This window comes from Danio rerio, chromosome 12 (assembly GCF_052040795.2).
Source record: "Danio rerio strain M-AB ecotype USA chromosome 12, GRCz13ab, whole genome shotgun sequence".
Lineage (NCBI taxonomy): Eukaryota > Metazoa > Chordata > Actinopteri > Cypriniformes > Danionidae > Danio > Danio rerio.
In genome coordinates, this window is record NC_141032.1 from 3,067,225 (window position 1) to 3,087,500 (window position 20,276).

The window sequence follows — 20,276 nt, forward strand, 5'->3', positions numbered from 1 at the left end:
AGCGGGAAGAACTCTCGCTAGAATATCGCGCAGTGGTGGTTGTTGATAGTTTAAAGTTATAAAACAGGTATTATAGAGTGCAAATCAGCAGATCATTTAAGGACTGTGCATATATGTGTGCGTGCATCGCTAAGTAAGTACCCGAAATCATTGCAATATGTATCTATATAGAGTTTCACATAATCATGCTCATTAGGGCTGTAACATGCCAATGCATACATTTTATTCGTCTATACGGTTGTATTATTGTTGATATGTTCGTCAGTTGAAATGTTTGGCACAGATGTTATGTATTTGATGCAAATAAACCGTGATTGAAACATAATCAGACCGTGATAGTGCAACTAGCGCATGCGCACTGAGTTGATCATGATTAACCTGGATGCACGAGCGCAGCAGCTGTGTTCACGTAAAATGTACCCCCCTCCTCCCCCAACCCGGCCCACACTGGTCCGTTGTAAAATTGACAACCGTTGACCGGTCCGCGGTGATAAAAAGGTTGGGGACCACTGCCTTAACACACCTCCTTTTCAGACCAGCACATCCATGAGTCCACAAAGTGGCGCAAATGAATTTACTATTTAAACCACAAGGTGCAAAATGTGAAAATTACAGTTGCGCTGGTCTGAAAATAGCAACAAATCACGCCAAACACGTCTTGCTTCTTATTGGGCCAAATGTATGATAAGACCCAGACACTGGAGTCAAGTTGTTTATGATTTAACTGGACAAATTTGATTCATATTTCTGTAGACACTTTTAAAAAACATGATGCTTTTGTTTTTACTCTACACTACAATTAGCATCTTTGTTTTAACAGGAGAGCCCAATGAAGCTCAGTTGTCCAAAATATTGCTAATTTAAATATTGTGTGATGATGCAATCTTGAATATAATGTGGAAAGTTTTCGCAGTTGGTTAATGCCTGTACTTGATTGGTCAGTTAGACCCACGCTTATATTTAAATACTCTTTTACAAAACCCCGCCTTCCAAAGTCATGTTAGCCAATCCAGTGCTTGCAAGCATGAATGAGTGATATGATTGACGTGATTCTGTAATTTAATGTATATTGTAGTGTTTTCACTTTCTGAACACATCAGCAAGAAGGTTGCAGGTTCGAGTCTTGGCTGGGTCAGTTGGCGTTTTTGTGTGGAGTTTGCATGTTCTCCCCCTGTTGGTGTGGGTTTCCTCCGGGTGCTCCGGTTTCCCCCACAGTACCAACTAAAATTGACCGTGGTGTATGAGTGTGAGAGTGTATGGGTGTTTCCCAGTACTGGGTTGTGGCAGGAAGCCAAAAGTCAGATTTGAAACAGATTTGGATGCACAAACTCTAAAAATGGCGCTAACTCAGAAAAGTCTCAAGATCTGACTATTCAGACAGCAAAGCATAAGACAGAAAGAGCTTTTCAGTGCTGTCTAAAGTCATTACCTGTCGAAACTACTGATCAAAAGCCTAATCCAACTGTTTTATTTTGTAGGATGCTTCAATGTTACATTAATTGCATTTATGTATGTTTTTAATCCAAAATGACTCATACTGCATCAAAAACATTTTAGTTCAGGCATACTTTGGGTATCAAAACTATAAATGTAAAGTTGATAGCACCATCCCTTGCCCATTATATGCTGAAAAGTTCTATTTAAAACAACACAGGTTGAGTAAATGAGGATCAATATTATTTTTTTTAGTATTCAAACTCATTCAGGAACCTCTAAAAATGGCGCTAACTCAGAAAAGACTCAAGATCTGACTATTCAGAAAGCAAACCATAACACAGAAAGAGCTGTCGAAAGCCATTACCTGTCGAAACCTCTGATTAAAAGGAGTTTGCTGTTGAATGCTAATGATTATGTTTGAAGAGGTCCAGCAAACGTGACTGTGGGATTAGGTTTGTGTGCAGTCAGCATTACAGTTCCTCCCTTTCCTCCTGCTCTGTAATGTTTGAGACATGGTAAGGATATTATGGTGACGTTTCCCTGACACTGCTCTTTTAACTGCTCCTTTGGGTCTTCAAACATCTTCTTGAGCTGTTTAACAGAGCTCCACTGTGTTTATAAACAGCCTTAAAGGGACAGCGCACCAAAACCGGTTTAAGTTTCTTCTTCTGTTAAACACGAATGAAGATATTTTGAAAAATGTCAGATATCGGTAACCATTGACTTCCGTAGGATTTGTTTTTTTCTATGGATGTCAATAGTTATAGGTTTTTTTAGCTTTCTTTAAAATTTCTGCTTTAGTATTCAGCAGAAGAAAGAAACTCATAAAGGCTAATAACCACTTGAGGGCGAGTAAATATAGTAAGTAAATATTCATTTTTAGGTGAACCATTCATTGAAAGGGATAGTTCAGTTAAAAATCAAGATTTTGTGATTCTTTACTTTTCCTTGACTTCCCTTGACTAAATAAAAAAACAACTAAACAAAATAAAAGATAAAAGCAAAACAAAACAAAAAACACAAAATAAATAAAAAACAAAAACCTAAAAAAACAACATCTAAAGAAAACTACATAAAGCAAAGCAAAACATAACAGAAAAAATAAATCAAAGAAAAACAAACAAAAAAATTAAAAACAGAAAAGAAATAATCAAAAACAAACAAAACGAAACAAACACAAAACACAAAACAAAAAATAAAATAATCAAAAACAAAAAATATCACAAAACAAAAAAACTAAACAAAACACAAAATAATCAAAAACAAAACAAAATAATAAAAAACAAAACAAAAGAATCAAAAACAAAACAAAACAAAATAATCAAAAACAAAACAAAAAAAACAAAATAATCAAAATAGTAAAAAAAACAAAATAATCAAAAACAAAACAAAACAAAATAATCAAAAACAAAACAAAAAAAGAACAAATATAATCAAAAACAAAACAACAAAATAATCAAAAACAAAACAAAAAAAACAAAATAATCAAAATAGTCAAAAAAATAATAATCAAAAACAAAACAATACAAAATAATCAAAAACAAAACAAAAAAAACAAAATAATCAAAATAGTCAAAAAAATAATAATCAAAAACAAAACAATACAAAATAATCAAAAACAAAACAAAAAAAGAACAAATATAATCAAAAACAAAACAACAAAATAATCAAAAACAAAACAAAAAAACAAAACAAAATAATCAAAAACAAAACAAAATAATCAAAAACAAAACAAAAGTAAAACAAAACTGATGAACACAAAAGAAGATATTTAAAAGAATGTTGTAAACAGGTAACCACTGACGTAAATAATGTGTAGTAAATGATTACAGAATTGTCATTTTTGACTATTCCTATTCTCATAACTATTCCTTTAAAAGGATAGTTCACTTAAAAATGATGATGTAGTCATTAACAAAAAATCTGTTTTTTTCTGCGTTTTATGTTTTGCTCTCTGAATAGTCAGACTTTGAGACGCAGATGAGACCTGCAAGAGGGACACACTTTTTTAATTATGGCTCCTCCAGTGAGTCTTCCTGGCTCTTGTTGCATCAAACCCACAATGACTTTCACATGTCCTAACATATGCGCCATTATCCACGTATATGAACGCTTTTGTAACTGTAGTAAACACCACTTTTGAGGGTCATTTGGAAAGATGACGTCCCTTTTTCTGCGGATGGCTCGTAACTCATTTTGGCTGTGGATTGAGATCTTCTTTGAAATCTTGCTGGAGGATATTTTTGGGCTTTATATGGTTTACTATAACCGTTATACAGTATATAAATCAAAGACGGGCACCGCAACATATTTCATCAAGGATCTCGCTCTGTTGATTGGGCTCATCTTCAGAGTTGATTTGTTAATTCAAAATCATAGTAGGGCGACACGGTGGCTCAGTGGTTAGCACTGTCACCTCACAACAAGAAGGTCACTGGTTCAAGCCTCGGCTGGGTCAGTTGGCATTTCTGTGTAGAGTTTGCATGTTCTCCCTGTGTTGGCATGGGTATCCTCCTTAAAAAGTTTAAAAAAAGTGAATTTTATTGACATTTGTAATAGTTTAAAGCTGAGATGCCCAAACTAGGCCCGGGGGGCCAAAGTTGGCCCATCATAACCTTTGATTTGGCCTGCTGTCTCATCTAAGAAGAGAGAGAGTATTTTGGGAAGGGTTGGGGTTAATACCTGTTATAAACATTGTCATTTCTAATTTAACGTAACCTTCATTCATTCATTCATTCATTTTCTTTTGGGCTTAGTCCCTTTATTAATCTGGGGTCGCCACGGCGGAATGAACCACCAACTTATCCAGCATACTGTGTGTTTTTTACGCAGCGGATGCCCTTCCAGCTGCAACCCATCACTAGGAAACCCTTATACACTCTTGCACACACATGCAAGAACGCAGGCAGAACATGCAAACTCCACACAGAAACGCCCAGGCCCGTGCAGAGACTGTCCAAAGGGCATGTGCAGGATCATTTTTTTGAAAAAAAAAAAAAATGGGGGGGCGGGGGGGGGGGAGGGAAAGAGATTCGTTATTGTTGTCGTCGTCGTGCGCGTACTGAAGGGCGGTGTTGTTGCGCGCTTACTTAAGGGTGGTGTTGTCGCAAGCTTACTTAAGGGTGGTGTTGTCGCGCGCGTACTATAAAGCGGGGGGGTGCAGCGCGCGTACTGTAAAGCGGGGGGGTGCAGCGCGCGTACTCAAGATCGGTGTTGTCGCGCGCCTACTATAGGGCGGTAAGGGGGAGGGGGGGTGTCGCGGGGGCACTTTTGATCATTTTGGAAGGGCACTTTCTATCCAAGACAAAAAAGTCTATGTGTGCACGTGCCTGGAAACGCCAACTGACCCAGCCGAGGCTTGAACCAGCAACCTTCTTCCTGTGAGGTGACAGCACTAACTACTGCGCCTACTTTTTTAAATGAACATACTGTTGCTCAACATATAGACCACAATTCAAAAGTCCCCACTCCTCAGTGAGCAAACAGCGCAAAGCCAGCTTGGCTAGTGTATTCAGCTTTAAACTCCATTGTGTTATACATGAATTTATAAAATGTAAAATAATATATGATGCATCAGTTAATGTCAGGGGTGGACAGGGAGAGCATTTTCAACCGGGAAAGGGTATTGAAGGAGGGGTATAGACGGCAGGCTAGAATCACGGTGGCAGGCCAGATAGACCGTCAGGCCACCGGAAAATCCCCATGGCAAGTCCGCCCCTGGTTAGTATGATTAAATTAATGTTTTCTATTTATTTTGAAATAAATGAGGAAATTATTCATGGCAACTTTGTAATACATTGTTGGATATATACAGTTGAAGTCAGAATTATTAGCCCGCCTTTGATTTATTTGTATTTTTTTTAATATTTCCCAAATGATGTTTAACAGAGCAATGAAATTTTCACAGTATGTCTGATAATATTTTTTCTTCTGGAGAAAGTCTTATTTGTTGTATTCCGGCTAGAATAAAAGCAGTTTTTAATTTTTTAAAAGCCATTTTAGGGACAAAATTATTAGCCCCTTTAAGCTATTTTTTCCCCGATAGCCTACAGAACAAACCATCATTATACAATAACTTGCCTAATTACCCTAACCTGCCTAGTTCACCTAATTAACCTAGTTACGCCTTTAAATGTCACTTTAAGCTGTATAGATGTGTCTTGAATATCTAGTCAAATATTATTTACTGTCATCATAACAAAGTTAAAATAAATCAGTTATTAAAAAATGAGTTATTAACACTATTATGATAAGAAACGTGCTGAAATCTGCTCTCCATTAAACCGAAATTGAAAAAAAAATAAAAAGGGGCGCTAATAATTCTGACTTCAACTGTATCTTCGGCCCACTGCACTCAATCAAGTTTGGTTTTTGGCCCTTTATAAGAAACAGTTTGGGCAGCCCTGGTTTAAAGTGCTATATTGTCTGGGTTGGTGTTGTAAATTAAGCTACAAAAACCTTGTAATAATCTGCCAGTACATTCTCTGTTATTATACAGGCTTATTCCTCTATATATGCTATCCATCATATTATTTCAAACCACTAAAATGTCACTAAAAGTCACTTTGTTAAACTGTAGAGTTGAATTTTTAACATCAAACGCTGACAGAGCAGAGATCAACATCCCATAATGCAATTCACAACAGTAAATACACCTCAAAAGCACTTGATAATGTGGAAACTGTTCATTAACAGGTATTTTTACAGTGTATGCATGCAAACCAAGCCTCCTTATCTTGTGTCTTCTTTCCCTACATAAAGCAAAAAAAAAAAAAAAAATCTAAATCTTGCATTTCAGGCTTTATATGGTTTAGTATAACCATTAAAATTAGATCAAAGAGGGGCACCGCAACATATTTCATGAAGGATCTCGCTTGAGAATAGACCGCTTCCTCTGCTAACGCTGTTTGCACAGGTGAGAAAACTGCAAGCTAGGCACCGATCCCATGATTGCTGTTACCTCAAGAAAGTCGGGCTTCCAACACAAACACCGTCCAATTGTGATGTTGAGAAATCTGAAGTGGAGAGCCGTGGCGAGCCCTTAGCATGACCCGCGCACTCCTGCTTTTTGGGGTTTTGCAGTTTGAGAGTGTGCTGGCTGTGCGCTGGCCTGTCTTTTGTTGACTGTGTTATAAAAACATCGTCCTCCCACGCCGCTCCAGAGAAGAGGTTTTGAGGAACATTCATCAGCCTCCTTCAGGATAACACAAAGTCATTAGCTTAGCATTTCTGTAGAAAAACGCTAACTTTAACAACATGGATGGATTACACGGTACACTTTACACTGACTGTACAGTAGTCATGCAGTATGTTACTGCATTTTAAAGTTGCATTGTGAATATTACTGTATATTTTACAGTAAAGATATACATACAATTCTGTAAATACATACACAGCGATATTAATGCTGCTGTAAATGTAAATACAGTATTTTGCTGTAATTGATTTACAGTGGTGAACTGCTGCCAGTAAGTTACTGTAGATTGTGCAGGAAACTGTTAACAGTGTGTTGACGATTTATTGTAAATAACACAGTAATTAGCTGTAATTTGAACTGTATTGTACTGTAGTAAATTTATGCAGTAGGTTACTGTATATTAATTTAGTTGCATTGTGAAAATTACTGTATATTTTACAGCAAAGACATACAATTCTGTAAATACATATACAGCAATATAAACTGTGCTGTAAATTAGGCAGTAATACGGTAATATGGGATACCGCGGGATCTAAAAATAGCAACGGTGTCAGTTTCAATACCGTTAAACCGTCATAAAAAACATGCACTTAAAAAGGAGACAAGTATTAAATATTGAATATTATTTATTTAATGCCTAAAATGCGTATAGGTGATTATCATCACACGACAGTGTGGAGGAGAGAGAGAGAGAGGTGAGGTAAGATGGCGAGTCGCGCACCAAGTGACCTGCAGCTTGACAGTATTTCCTGTTTCGAAAGAACGAGAAGGGAGACGTGGTAAATACGAACTAGAGGTCTGCATTCCCGCTGCTGTACCGTGGGAGCCGACCAGATTTCTTGCGGTGCGGGAATAAATTTCCGAATAAAGCGCGGGAGCGGTCGGTAACTCTGGGGTAATATAAACGGGAGCAGGCGCGCGGTCTAACAATATCGCTACCGAGCGAGCGAGCATGCGCGCAACTGCATGGATGCTGTTTATGTGTGTGTGTATATGTGTGAATGAGAGAGAGCGTAATGCTGTGTGTTGCTTGGTGCTCTATATGTATGTGTGTGTGTGTGAATGAGAGAGAGAGAGAGAGAGAGAGAGAGCGTGATGCTGTGTGTTGCATGGTGCTCTATATGTATGTGTGTGTGTGAATAAGAGAGAGAGAGAGAGAGAGAGAGAGAGAGAGTGTGATGCTGTGTGTTGCTTGGTGTTCTATATGTATGTGTGTGTGTGTGAATAAGAGAGCGAGAGAGAGAGAGAGATAGAGAGAGAGAGAGCGTGATGCTGTGTGTTGCTTGGTGCTGTGTGTGTGTGTGTTGCGCAGTAGGTAGTGCTGTCCTCTCACAGCAAGAAGGTCGCTTGTTCGAGCCTCGGCTGAGTCAGTTGGCGTTTCTGTGTGGAGTTTGCATGTTCTCCCTTTATTCGCGTAGGTTTCCTCTGGGTGCTCCGGTGTCCTCACAGTCTAAAGACAAGCGGTACAGGTGAATTGGGTAGGATAAATTGTCTGTAGTGTATGAGTGTGAATGAAGGTATATGGATGTTTCCCAGAGATGGGTTGCAGCTGGAAGGGCATCCGCTGAGAAAAACATATGCTGGATAAGTTGGCGGTTCATTCCGCTGTGGCGACCGCAGATTAATAAAGGGATTAAGCCGAATGTTTAAGCTTTTGAATTGCATTATGGGATCTTGATCTTCCTTCCAGCAACTTTTACCCTGAAAAGTTAAAAAAGTGACTTTTATGAACATTATTAATAGTTTAAAGGGATGTATTGTCTGGGTTGGTTTTGTATATTACACTACAAAAACCTTGTAATAATCTGCCAGTAAATTTTCAGTTATTATACACTTATACATTATATATTATAAGACTTATTCCTCTAAATATTTTATCCATTTTATTATTTCAAACTACTAAAACTTCAATAAAAGTCACTTTGTTAAACTGTAGAGTTGAATTTTCAACATCAAAAGTGGACAGAGCAGAGATCAACATCCATGCAAACTGTAAATAAACAGAAAACACATGTTGATAACTCAATACGGAAACTAATAACTAACAAAAAATGTTTTACAGTGCACAATGTAAGTGATTAGCATATGATGCCACAATGCCATTTTTTAAACACAAATCAATTAAATCTCACCAAAAAAAAATCCCCTTGTCAAACATACACATGAGTAAATGTGTTACATCAGCCTGAGGAATATAAAGTTGACACAGCACAGAGCCTGTGCTTTCTGCGGCATGTTTCATTAATTAAGTCAAAGTGGCCCAAGCGCAGATCAGTCGACCTTTGTAACTCATTTCCCATTTGTCACGCAGCACTAATGAATTAGCACAGGTTGCCTCATGTGGACTGAGGAGGAAATGAGCAGCTGTCATAGAGTTTATAGCGGGACCTCAGGGGGAAGAACAGAAGGACACACAATTAGGTGGATCTGCCTATAAACTGCTTTCCGGGAATAAGTTAAAAAGCAAGGGCGGCATTGTGCCTCAGTGGTTAGCACTACCACCTCACAGCAAGAAGGTCGCTGCTTTGAGTCCCGGCTTGGCCAGTTGGCATTTCTGTGTGGAGTTTGCATGTTCTCCCCATGCTGGTGTGGGTTTCCTTTGGGTGCTCCGGTTTCCCCCACAGTCCAAACGCACTAGGGGAACTGATGAACTAAACTGGCCGTAGTGTATGTGTGTGAATGAGTGTGTATGGGTGTTTCCCAGTACTAGATAGAAGAGCATCCGCTTTGTAAAACATATGCTGGAATATGTGGCAGTTCATTCCGCTGGGGCGACCCCTGATAAATAATGGACTAAGCTGAAGGGAAAAGCATTTGTCAATTAAAGGGCTAGTTCACCCAAAAAAGTCTGTTGAACACAGAAGATACATGTTACATGCTTGAAACATGTTAGAAACCTGTAACCACTGACTTCCACAGTAGCAAAAACAAATACTATGGAAGTCAATGGTCACGCTTTCTTCAAAATATCTTCTTTTTTGTGTTTAAGGGCAGCGAATGATAAAAGCATGACTGAATTTTAAGTTTTGGGTGAACTATTCTTTTAAGGCACAACATGTAAGATGTTTTTATTAAAATATACAAAACCACTCTGGGCTCGAAATAAACCTTTTTGCTTGGTAGCTCCTAACTTTAAAAATGTAGGCTCATCAGCCAATATTTAGTCGCACCCACCAATTATAAGCACCGTTACTAAAAGTTTTATACAAGAAACATATTTTTTGAATTTGAAATCAACAGTAATCAAACTGACAAGCAAAATATATATATAAGCAAGCGTGAGGAAAAAATGTCTCAACGAAATCCCGTTACCACAAAGAAAATACATTTTTATAACATAATTGAGTGACCAAAAGATAAACGGAGCGCTCACCAGCCCTGCACGCACTGCTTGACATGAATGAATCTGTTAACGATATAACTGTGCTGTTCTCACAGGTGCTGTCTGATATTGCACTGATGCTTTTGACATATACTGTGCCTTATTATATGCATACGTCATGTTAATAGCCATACCGGCCTTTTTAGGAGTAGCGATATTAGTTTACTCGGCGCAAAGCCCGTTTGCGATGGTGTACGTGGTGTTACATTTGACGTATAGCTGCCACTTGCATGGCGGACAGCATCTGGCGATTATATGAAGGATTAAACAGAAGCTCTCGTGCTAGATGTGGCAAACTGTTACCTGAAAAATCCATCTCACAGACTTTTCATAGCGGACTTGAAGCCAACGGAAGTCTTTTATCCACTCTTCTAAAAGTGTAGCTGGTGTATTAACATTCAGCAATGTTATATATTTTGCAGACACACACACAATCTGTCACACCTGCTGCAGTGCCCTCTGGTGGTTTTCAAGGGCACCAGTTTTTGTTTTGGTTTTTGTATCCTAGTCATGTGATCACTCCTTGTTTCCAGCTGTCCCTCATTGTCACTTTGTTTAGTATCATTACAATGTTTTTGGATTCCTGTTTAGTTTGTGTTTGATTCACTTTTGTGCTTCATTTTTTGCACTTTACGTTTTCTTCGATTTTGGTACCTTGCCTGTCCCTTTGTCATTTTTATTTTTTTTGGATCTTTATTGTTTGACAATAAATGTGTTTTGCTGCACTTGGATTTTTCCCTTGTTTTTGTGACATCCAGTCGTGACACACTCACTTTTTGGTTTGATTTTATAGAAAACAGGGAAACAGCAGCAGCTCATCCATCAGCTTGTTTTTTGTCTTGTTTCTTGTCCAAATGTTTAAACATGCTTTAATCAAGAAGCATTTCCTGGAAAAGAAGTAGAAAAATATATATATTTTCAGAAATAATCAGTCAAAATTAAGTGACTTTTACCTTAAAACACTGCCAGATAATTTAGCTTGTTAAGGAAATCGCTTAATTTTGACTGATAGTTCTGAAAATAAAACTATATTTTTTACTTGTCAAGAAAATGCTTCTTTATTTAAGAATTTTTAGACATTTGAACTAGAAACAGGACTATTTTTCTAAAAATGAAAACTACGCTTTTGTTTGTTGTGAACACACGCCCTCTAGTGGCGAAAATTCCAAACTGTGCCCTTAATTTGAAGAAATATTATTTGTAGTAGTCTGATGCATGTATTAAAGGGTTAGTTCTCCTACAAAATTACTCTCCCTCATGTCCATCCAATCCCCTGAAAGCTTCGATGTTCTTCAGACCACAGATTAACATATTTTAGATGAAATCCAAAAGCTCTCTGACCCTCTATGGCCAACAACGAGACGTTCAAAACCTGTTAAAACATTCCTTGTTACTTTAAGGATAAAACTGTAATCAAACAAAAATAAGAATATAAACATAATGTTTTATGCAAGCAAGCATGATTTAGCTTGTAGTAAATGCGCATCCAGATCTGAAATAGAAAACATGGATGAACAGTGAAGTCGTTTTTAACAGTTGTTTGCTGTGGCATTTTTAGGGTTAGGGTTACAGGGCTCGCAAAATGTGGTAGCCCAAAGTCCTTGGAATATTGTTTTTGTCAGCCGGACTACTAAATTCTATCTACATCTGCCAGGAAAAAACAATAGCCCCAGTACTTCAGGCAACCAGATTTTGCTACTTTAGGGTTACTTAGGTTTTTTTTGTCTGTTTTTTGGAGCCTCATATAATTACAGTTGAATGAACCACTGAAGTCACAGGATATGTTTTGACAATACTCTTTTCGGGATCCTTGCTGTCTCTGGAGGATGAGGGAGCTCTCAGATTTCATCTAAAACATCTTGACTTGCGTTCTTAAGATAAACGGAGGATGATTAATACAATTTTGGTGTGAACTAACCCTTAAAGTGCAAGCAGGAGCATTTAGATGACTTTTCATCTCTTTTTCCTCAGGTCAGGAAGTGTCAAACATCACTGGCAAGAAATCTACTCGTTTGTTGAACTTTTGGAACAGAAATTCATCAGGTACTGAACAGAAATGCATTGAATGGCAGTGTTGAGTGCACGGCATGTTCTTGTTGATGTTCTCCAATTGTGATGGATTTCTGCTGTTTATGGGATGATGAAGTTTTGTTTACTTGAAAACCCTTTTCCCATCACAGCCCGATGCTGCGAATGTCCTTCATCGTGTTCTCGACCAGAGGAAACACGATCATGAGACTCACAGAAAACAGGTGCTGAGCAACTCCATGCTTTTGAGAACTTTAAAATCAACAGCTTATCTATTTATTTTGGATTGTTTTCGTTCTTTTAAAAGGGAGACCATAAGAAAAGGCCTTAACGTTCTGCGGCGTGAGATTCCTGGCGGAGATACGTTTATGCATCTTGGTCTAGAAAAGGTCAAATGTTCAAATCAAAGCTTCTGCTTATGTTGTATGTATTTTGTTTCATTTTAGTAATGTCATCTCGTTTTCATTCACAGGCAAATGAGCAAATATACCAGGAGAACTATGGTAGGTTTCAGTTATTACAATTGTTATAGTTGATGGGTTTTAGGGTCACGGTCCTACATACAGTTGAAACCAGAAGTTTGTATACACTCAAAAAAAGGAACATAACCATTTTTTTTAAATGTCTGATGGTAAATCACACTAAACGTTTACTATTTAAGGATTACCTAAATGATTCACACAACCCAGGCTCATTGTGGAAATGTAGCCCAGCGGACGTTTCTGGAGGCTGCGAAATACGTGCCGGGAGGTACGTATTTGTGCAGTTTTTGTTTTTGCGAATCACCAAGAGGCCGCTGGGTCGCGCTTTTTCGTGTCTCAAACGTCTCTCGGGAGCGCGCGCCGTTCGCGCCCGCACTGTTTTCGCGCCAAAAGCCACCGGAGGCCGCTGTCGAGCAACCGTCTGTCCGACTGACGAACTTAATGACTGAACGATCGATCGGGCGGCCGGCCAATCGGCCGACCCAACCACCCTCCTCCTCCATCCCTAAACCCAAGCGACGATTTACAAAAGCCGTACAGAAATTTAAAAAAAAAGCAAAAGCCCTCGTCCGATTTTGATGCCGTTTTCGGGTTTCACCATTCTCGCCCCGTAACGAACTTGTTCGTTTTTATTTTTTGAATTCTGTTTTTCATCTCACCTGATTTCTAGAACCGCTCTTCCCTGGACTCGAACCCAGTCGTCGCCGCAGCCGGCTCCTCCTCCTCCAGGCCTCCGCTCCACCGACGTAACACTGCGAGCTAAGCGGACAAACTGGTTTCGGCGGGAAGCCCTCCACACGGAGGTGAGCCGTCACAGCCGGCAAACAAGCGCGAAGAAGAGGAGCGGCGTCACACCCCGTAGCATTCGCACGAAAAAAACAAATGCGAGCATACGTACCTCCGGTCACGTAAATCGCGCTCTCCAGAAACGTCCGCGGGGCTACGTTTTCAGAATGAGCTTGGGTTGGATTTACATTTCCTAAATGCCAGAATAATGAAGTAATTTTTTTATTAATTTCTAGACAGTCAAAAGTTTACGTATATTTCCTTGGTAAACTCCACACAGAAAGGCCAACTGACCCAGCCAAGGCTCGAACCAGCGACCTTCTTGCTGTGAGGCGACATTGCTACCCACTGCGCCACCACGCCACACAAGCAAACATTGTTTTTCTTATTAAGTCCTTGTAGGGTGGAGTTTAAGTAAAGTGTGTGGTGCATATAGAGAGAAGAGTGTTTCTACAGGTGGTTTGTCAAGCCCTCTCACCTACGTGGGGCACGCTTAAAATGATATTATCATTGCGACCTTAAATCTATTGTGATTTTCTGTGACATTTTGCAATTTTTCTTCTTCGCATTGTGGAAATCATTAGCAACATCTGTTTTAAGTAAACAGAAATGATGCCGCTGTCTTTAATTTACTAACTTACTGCACACCGAGGGTGACTCAGCTGACTAGACAGATCAACAACATTATCTAGTGGTCTGCAAAGAATTCGATTTTACTATTCAGCCAATCAGTATAATAAAATATTAGCGATATATCGATATGGGGCGGTTTATTCCACTGTGACGACACCTGATGAATAGGGGACTAAGCCAAAGGAAAATGAATGACTGACTGAATGAATATCGATCTGTGTATCAGTGCTATGTAAAATATTGTGATGCTATGCTATATCAATATTTCCCCCGAGCCCTACAAGCTATGTTTCTGTCCAAAAAAATGTATTTAAAGCTTTTCTCTCTACTTTGTAGGAACTGCGAGTGTCATAATAGCATTGACAGACGGTGAGCTTCAAGAACATCAGCTGATAGCAGCTCAACAAGAGGTAAAAAAAAGTAGTTTTTAAATATATATATATATATAGTCACTTACGGTTTTTAATTGCACTTGTTTGATTTCTAACCAGGCGGCACGAGCTCGGACACTGGGTGCAATCGTGTATTGTGTTGGAGTGAAGGACTTCAACGAAACACAGGTGATAATGACCATGATGAGCATTATTAAACTAGTCTCGAAACATCAGTAGGTACTATGGATGCACTAATGTATCAGTGATTAGTTTATTTTAGAGCTATCAGCAATAATATGAAAAAAGACGATACTGATTGTGTATTAATTACAAAAAGGAAATGCGCTGCACATCTTATGAATACGCCAATGATTGTAATAATCATTCAATACAAAAAATGGATTAGGGCTTGCAAAAAAAAGAGAGATCATATAATATCTACAAAATATCAGATGTGTGTCAGAGAAAGCAGAACCAGTTGGACAAAACCATTTGGGATGAAATGTTTTGGACAATAAAACACACCCAACTGCACTCTGTTAACGAGATGGTATTTTTGGGAGGAAGCAAAAGGTATCATTGACATAGAGGGCTCTATTTTGACGGTCTATGCGCAGTAAGCAAAACGCAGGGCGCAAACGCTTTCAGGGCGTGTCAGAAGGCATTTTTGCTAATTTACGGACAGGAAAATCCACTTTGCGCCGTGGCGCATGGTCTAAAAGGGTTGAGTTTATTTTCTTAATGAGTTATAGGTGTGTTTTGAGAATAAACCAATTAGAGTCTCATCTCCCATTCCCTTTAAGAGCCAGCTGCGTCACGCCAAGAGCGTATTCACTATTTACATGATCTAAAGTAAGTCTAAGTGGAAAAAAATGAGCATTTCACAAGCAAACAGTTCACAGTTTATTAACAGAAAACTGTTGAACAGAGCATCTACTGCGTGAGAATGAGAGATAATGGATCACTTTCACTTAAGCTCTTGGATAGGGAAACCTTTACACACAGACATCAATTAGCCTATAAATAAATACTTTTGTTTGTTAAGTGCAAATATTCGTTTCAAAACTATTTCTAAATTCAGTTCTAATTTTCAGCAAACAAATAAATGAACAATAATAACAAAATGTGCTCAAAAACCTGAGTTATATCCTAAAACACATGCTGTGCCCCATATGGTCTAAAACCTGACAGGTGGGCAAATCTAAGCTTGTTTTTAATAAAAGAAATATAAATATGGATATAAAAAATAATACTGCTATTAATAATAACATTATACAAAAGCAAATTGTTATGAATGAACTGAAAAAGCCTCCCGAGATGAAGAAGACATAAAAGCAGTGATTTTCATATTTATGTTGGCTAGAAAATAATATGTTTTGTAATATTTTAATCCTTTATATTTATATTCTATATCTATTCTTATTATATCCTATATATATCCTTAATATTTAATTTTTTTCATATGTAAAGATATTTGCCTATTGCTCTCTTGTGCGTATTAAGCAGTGTGTAAGCGAGGCGCAACTCTGCGCTGGAGTTTAGACCGGGTTAGTTTTGGTCTAATGAAAAATCTAATATAGTTTCTTAAAATAGCAACGCGCCAGCGGTCCACCTCAGAACGCCTTTATTTTTAGACCAGAACGCCTATGGGCGCACAAATGAGCGCTAATGCATTTGCTATTTAAACAGCGTAGCACAACGCCTCAAAACGACTCATGCGCCAAGCTAAAACTAGCAAAAGACTATTGCGCCGCATCTTGCGCCGGGTATATGATAGGGCCCAGAGAAACAGCGCTGGCTTTTTTGATTAAGTTTAATTATAAATATGTTCTATTAAATGTTAAATAAAAATTACTAAAATACTGAATAGCAAAAAATCACCTTTGAAGATGTCGCATTGTAATGAATGCTGCAGTTGGGTGTTAAATTCGTCCAATTACCCTATGCAGTTGACCAGTGTCATAATTGTTATTGGTCAAAATTGGTGCATCCCTAACATGTACTTTAACCAAATATGCACTTATCAATGCAAACCATCCACTATGAGGTGAAATCTCATCAAAATAAACCAATGGAAGCGGCGATGAGCTGTAAATAAACATTATCCTGTCCTCTTCCAGCTGGCGACTATAGCAGACACCAGTAAACACGTGTTTCCAGTTTTGGGAGGATTCCAGGCTCTGAGAGGAATGATCGACTCGGTAAATATATAAACGTCTTTTCATCTAGTCTATCTGCATGCTCTATTATCATATAAATATAATATCCACTTCAATAGAGTGCACATATTTAATGATATATAAACCAGCTATCTGGAAGATTGATTGAGAAATAAAATGCATGCTCATTACTTAAAGCTAGTATGTTTGTACATAAGAACACAGTTGTAGTATGTTTTATTTTTTAATGTTAAAACATAATTATAAAATGAAATGTCTGTGTTATGAAAATGACAATATGTCGCAGTAAAACTTTTGAGGTGAATCAGTTCAAGCATGGTGTAATTATAAGAAAATAAATTGTTATTATAAATAAACAAAAACGTATGTCATTATTTGTTCACTATTTGTTGTTCATAACTAAAGGACATGACATTAATGCAGAAATGGCTCACTTTAGCTTTAATATTAATTCATTAAATTGATAATGATTAAAAAAGCTTGAATTTGCATGAGAAAAATAATGTATACAGCTAACAGCAAAATTCAAATTTTAATTATAATTTTAATTATATATATAATGATGGGACGTGAAATTAATAATGCAGAAATTACACACTTTGGCTTGAACAATAATTAATTAAATTGATAATAATAATAAATCATATATATAATAAATAATAATAATAATAAATAATAATATAGTTTACAAAATATAATTTCTTAATTATTTATTATATAATTAATGTATATAATTATTTTTCAAATATTTCTTTAATTATCATTTTTATTATATAATATTAAAATATTAAATAATGGGACATGAAATTAATAATGCAGAAATTACACACTTTGGCTTGAATAAAAATTAATTAAATTGATAAATAACAAAATAATATATATAATAAATAAATAATAATAATAAAGTTTGCAAAATATATTTACTTAATTATTTATTATATAATTAATGTATATAATTATTTTTAAAATATTTCTCGAGATGTTTAAAAGCAAAACAAATTATTTATATATATATTTTTTAATTATGATATATTTTATATATATATATTATAATTTGGTTGGAATAAAAAATATATAAAACTGCCAATATTCATGGTAAATATTATTAGAAATAAATAAATAAATAAATAAATAACCAGTAAAACATTATGTACTGTCATCATGGCAAAGACAAAAGAAATTAGTTAGTTAAAAATGTATTAATAAAAAACTCTTGTTTATATGTGTGTTTTCTCTTTTCTCTCAATTAACATTTCCTGTTTTAGATCATTAAGAAATCCTGCATCGAGATTTTGGCAGCGGAGCCATCCAGCGTATGTGCAGGAGGTATGGAAAATAATGACATGCTTGCTTTTATTTATTATCAGCTACACTATTAACTTGAAGTACACTATTTATTTGGAGCACACCAGTTACTCCACTTTCAATTATGCAGTAAATAAAAGCCCATAATGGATTTGTCATAAGAATTATTTGTTTTATTTCGGCTAGAATAAAAGCAGTTTTTGTTTTTTTAAGCCATTTTAAGGTCAATATTATTATCCCCCTTAAGCAATGTTTATTTTTCGATAGTCTACAGAATAAACCACTGTTATAATGACCTGCCTGATTACCCTAACTTGCGTAATTAACCCAGTTAAGCCTTTAAATGTCACTTTAAGCTGAAGGCTAGTCAAATATCTAGTCTAATATTATGTGCTGTCATCATGGCAAAGATCAAATAAATCCAACCCGGGCTCATTGTGGTAACGTAGCCCTGCGGACGTTTCTGCGGACCGCGAGATACCTCCCGGGAGTTACGTATTCGAGCGTTTTTTGTTTTCGCGGATGTGCGAGAGGCCGTTGTGCGCACTTTTTCGTGTCTCAGGCGCTTCTCAGGAGCGCGCACCGTTCGCACCTGCGCAGGGCCGGAGCAAGATGAACTGCCGCTCTAGGCAGAGGACGATCACGCCGCCCTCAACCCCATTGTAAAAACGAAAGTGACTGGTTATGAAAATGAAGTGAGGTGTTGCGGACCTCTATTCTGCCGCCCTATACCCGGATATAACCGAGGCGCGGATATAACTGAGGACATGCGGGTGCTGATGGAGGTGTCGCTGACGCCGCCCTCTCTATTCTTGCGTCTATGCGCAAATATATTTGAGGACGTGGGTGTTGAGGGAGGTGTCGCAGACATAACTAAAGACGGGGGTGGTAAGGGAGGTGTCGCGAATGCCGCACTCTCTATACTGCCGTCCTAGGCAGCTGCCTAGGTCGCCTCTATGGACGCGCCGGCCCTGCACCCACGCTGTTCTCGCGTGAAAAGCCGTCGAGGCCGCTGTGGAGCGGCTGACTGGCTGACTGAACGACCGAACGATCGACCAACTTGCCGCCCTCCTCTTCCTCCTCCTCCTCCTTCCCTAAACCCAAGCGACAGTTTGCAAAAGCCGTCCAGAAAAAAAAAAAAAAAAAAAGCAAAAGCCCTCGTCTTTGATTTCGACCGCGTTTTCGCATCTCGCCGCGTCCTCGGCCTTATTTTTTGGATTCTGTGTTTCATCTTACCTGATTTCTGGAACCGGTGTTCCCCGGACTCGATCCCGGTCGTCCCCGCGGCCGGCTCCTCCTCCTCCGGGCCCCGCAGCGTTCGCTCGAGAAAGACTAAACACTGCCGTACGCACCTCCGGCCACGTAAATCGCGGTCTCTAGAAACGTCCGCGGGTCTACGTTTCCAGAATGAGCTTGGGTTGAATAAATCAGTTATTAGAAATGAGTTATTAAAACTGTTATGATTGTAAATGTGTTGGAGAAATCTGCTCTCCATTAAACAGAAATTGAGAAAAATATATACAGGAGGGCTAATAATTAGACTTCAACTGTACAGTCACTGAAATGAATAAGCGAGGCAACATGACATCCTCATATAGGGAAAATCCAGCGTTGAACATGACCGTCTGTGAGACGCATTTACCCCACAGAACAATTATATCATTGTGGTTTTATTATTATTACCCAGCATTACTGATGATTTCAGCAGGAAGACATTGAGCCGAAAATACAGAGAAGCTGACGTTTTAGCAGGGGAATGATGTAATGGTGTGCAGATTGATCAGTGTTTCTGCTTGAATCTGTGTTTCAGAGTCGTTTCAGGTGGTGGTGAGAGGAAACGGCTTTCGGCACGCCAGAAACATCGACCAGGTCTTGTGCAGCTTCAAAATCAACGACACAGTCACTCTCAGTGAGTCTCAGTAGATGATGATGATAAACGTCTTTTTGAACATCGTCATCGATATATTTTGATATATATGATTAATAAATATTGTACACAATAAACAATAGTGTTTACTTTATTTCACAAATATTGCGATTGAGGCGGCCGAATGGGGAGCGTTGTTTCCGATCGCCATTCAATATAATAGACTGAACAGTTTTTAATCAGTCATTATAGCTGATCAGCCATTATTATCTGACAATAATATGGCAGATACTCGATTGCTGGCCTTGCTGAACGATCTAATTTGGACAGGTTTAATTTATATAATGTATTAATTTATGATGAAGGAAATAATAGCAAGTTAATAAAGGCAATAATACATTATATGTAATAAAAATCTTTTTACAAGTAACAAATGTATAACACTATATTAATATTTTTTATTTTAATAACCTTTTAACTAATGATTTCCCACGTTTACTACTGTAGTAATTTATAGTACGCAATAAATTGTTTTTAAACCAAAAATTTAGCAATAGGAACAAATTAACTATTAATAATACAAAAAACATGAGTAAATATATATA

At 37.7% G+C, this 20,276-nt stretch overlaps 2 protein-coding genes across 4 annotated transcripts in view; both read left to right on the plus strand.

Annotated features, from left to right (window-relative positions):
- The window catches only part of frmpd2 (FERM and PDZ domain containing 2), a 451,768-nt gene that overhangs the window by 165,721 nt on the left and 265,771 nt on the right, over window positions 1-20,276 (plus strand). The window lies entirely within an intron of this gene.
- antxr1c (ANTXR cell adhesion molecule 1c) overlaps window positions 1-20,276 on the plus strand; it is a 75,289-nt gene that overhangs the window by 16,241 nt on the left and 38,772 nt on the right. For all 3 annotated transcript variants that reach the window (XR_015503694.1, XM_087275570.1, XM_087275571.1), the window contains exons 2-10: window positions 11,988-12,059; window positions 12,197-12,268; window positions 12,352-12,433; window positions 12,517-12,547; window positions 14,282-14,355; window positions 14,437-14,505; window positions 16,440-16,520; window positions 17,765-17,825; window positions 19,615-19,713. Coding sequence is in view for 2 of the 3 variants with exons in the window: in XM_087275570.1 (XP_087131696.1) it covers window positions 11,988-12,059; window positions 12,197-12,268; window positions 12,352-12,433; window positions 12,517-12,547; window positions 14,282-14,355; window positions 14,437-14,505; window positions 16,440-16,520; window positions 17,765-17,825; window positions 19,615-19,713 (641 nt within the window). In the remaining variant the exon portion in view is untranslated. The remainder of the gene's footprint in view (window positions 1-11,987; window positions 12,060-12,196; window positions 12,269-12,351; window positions 12,434-12,516; window positions 12,548-14,281; window positions 14,356-14,436; window positions 14,506-16,439; window positions 16,521-17,764; window positions 17,826-19,614; window positions 19,714-20,276) is intronic.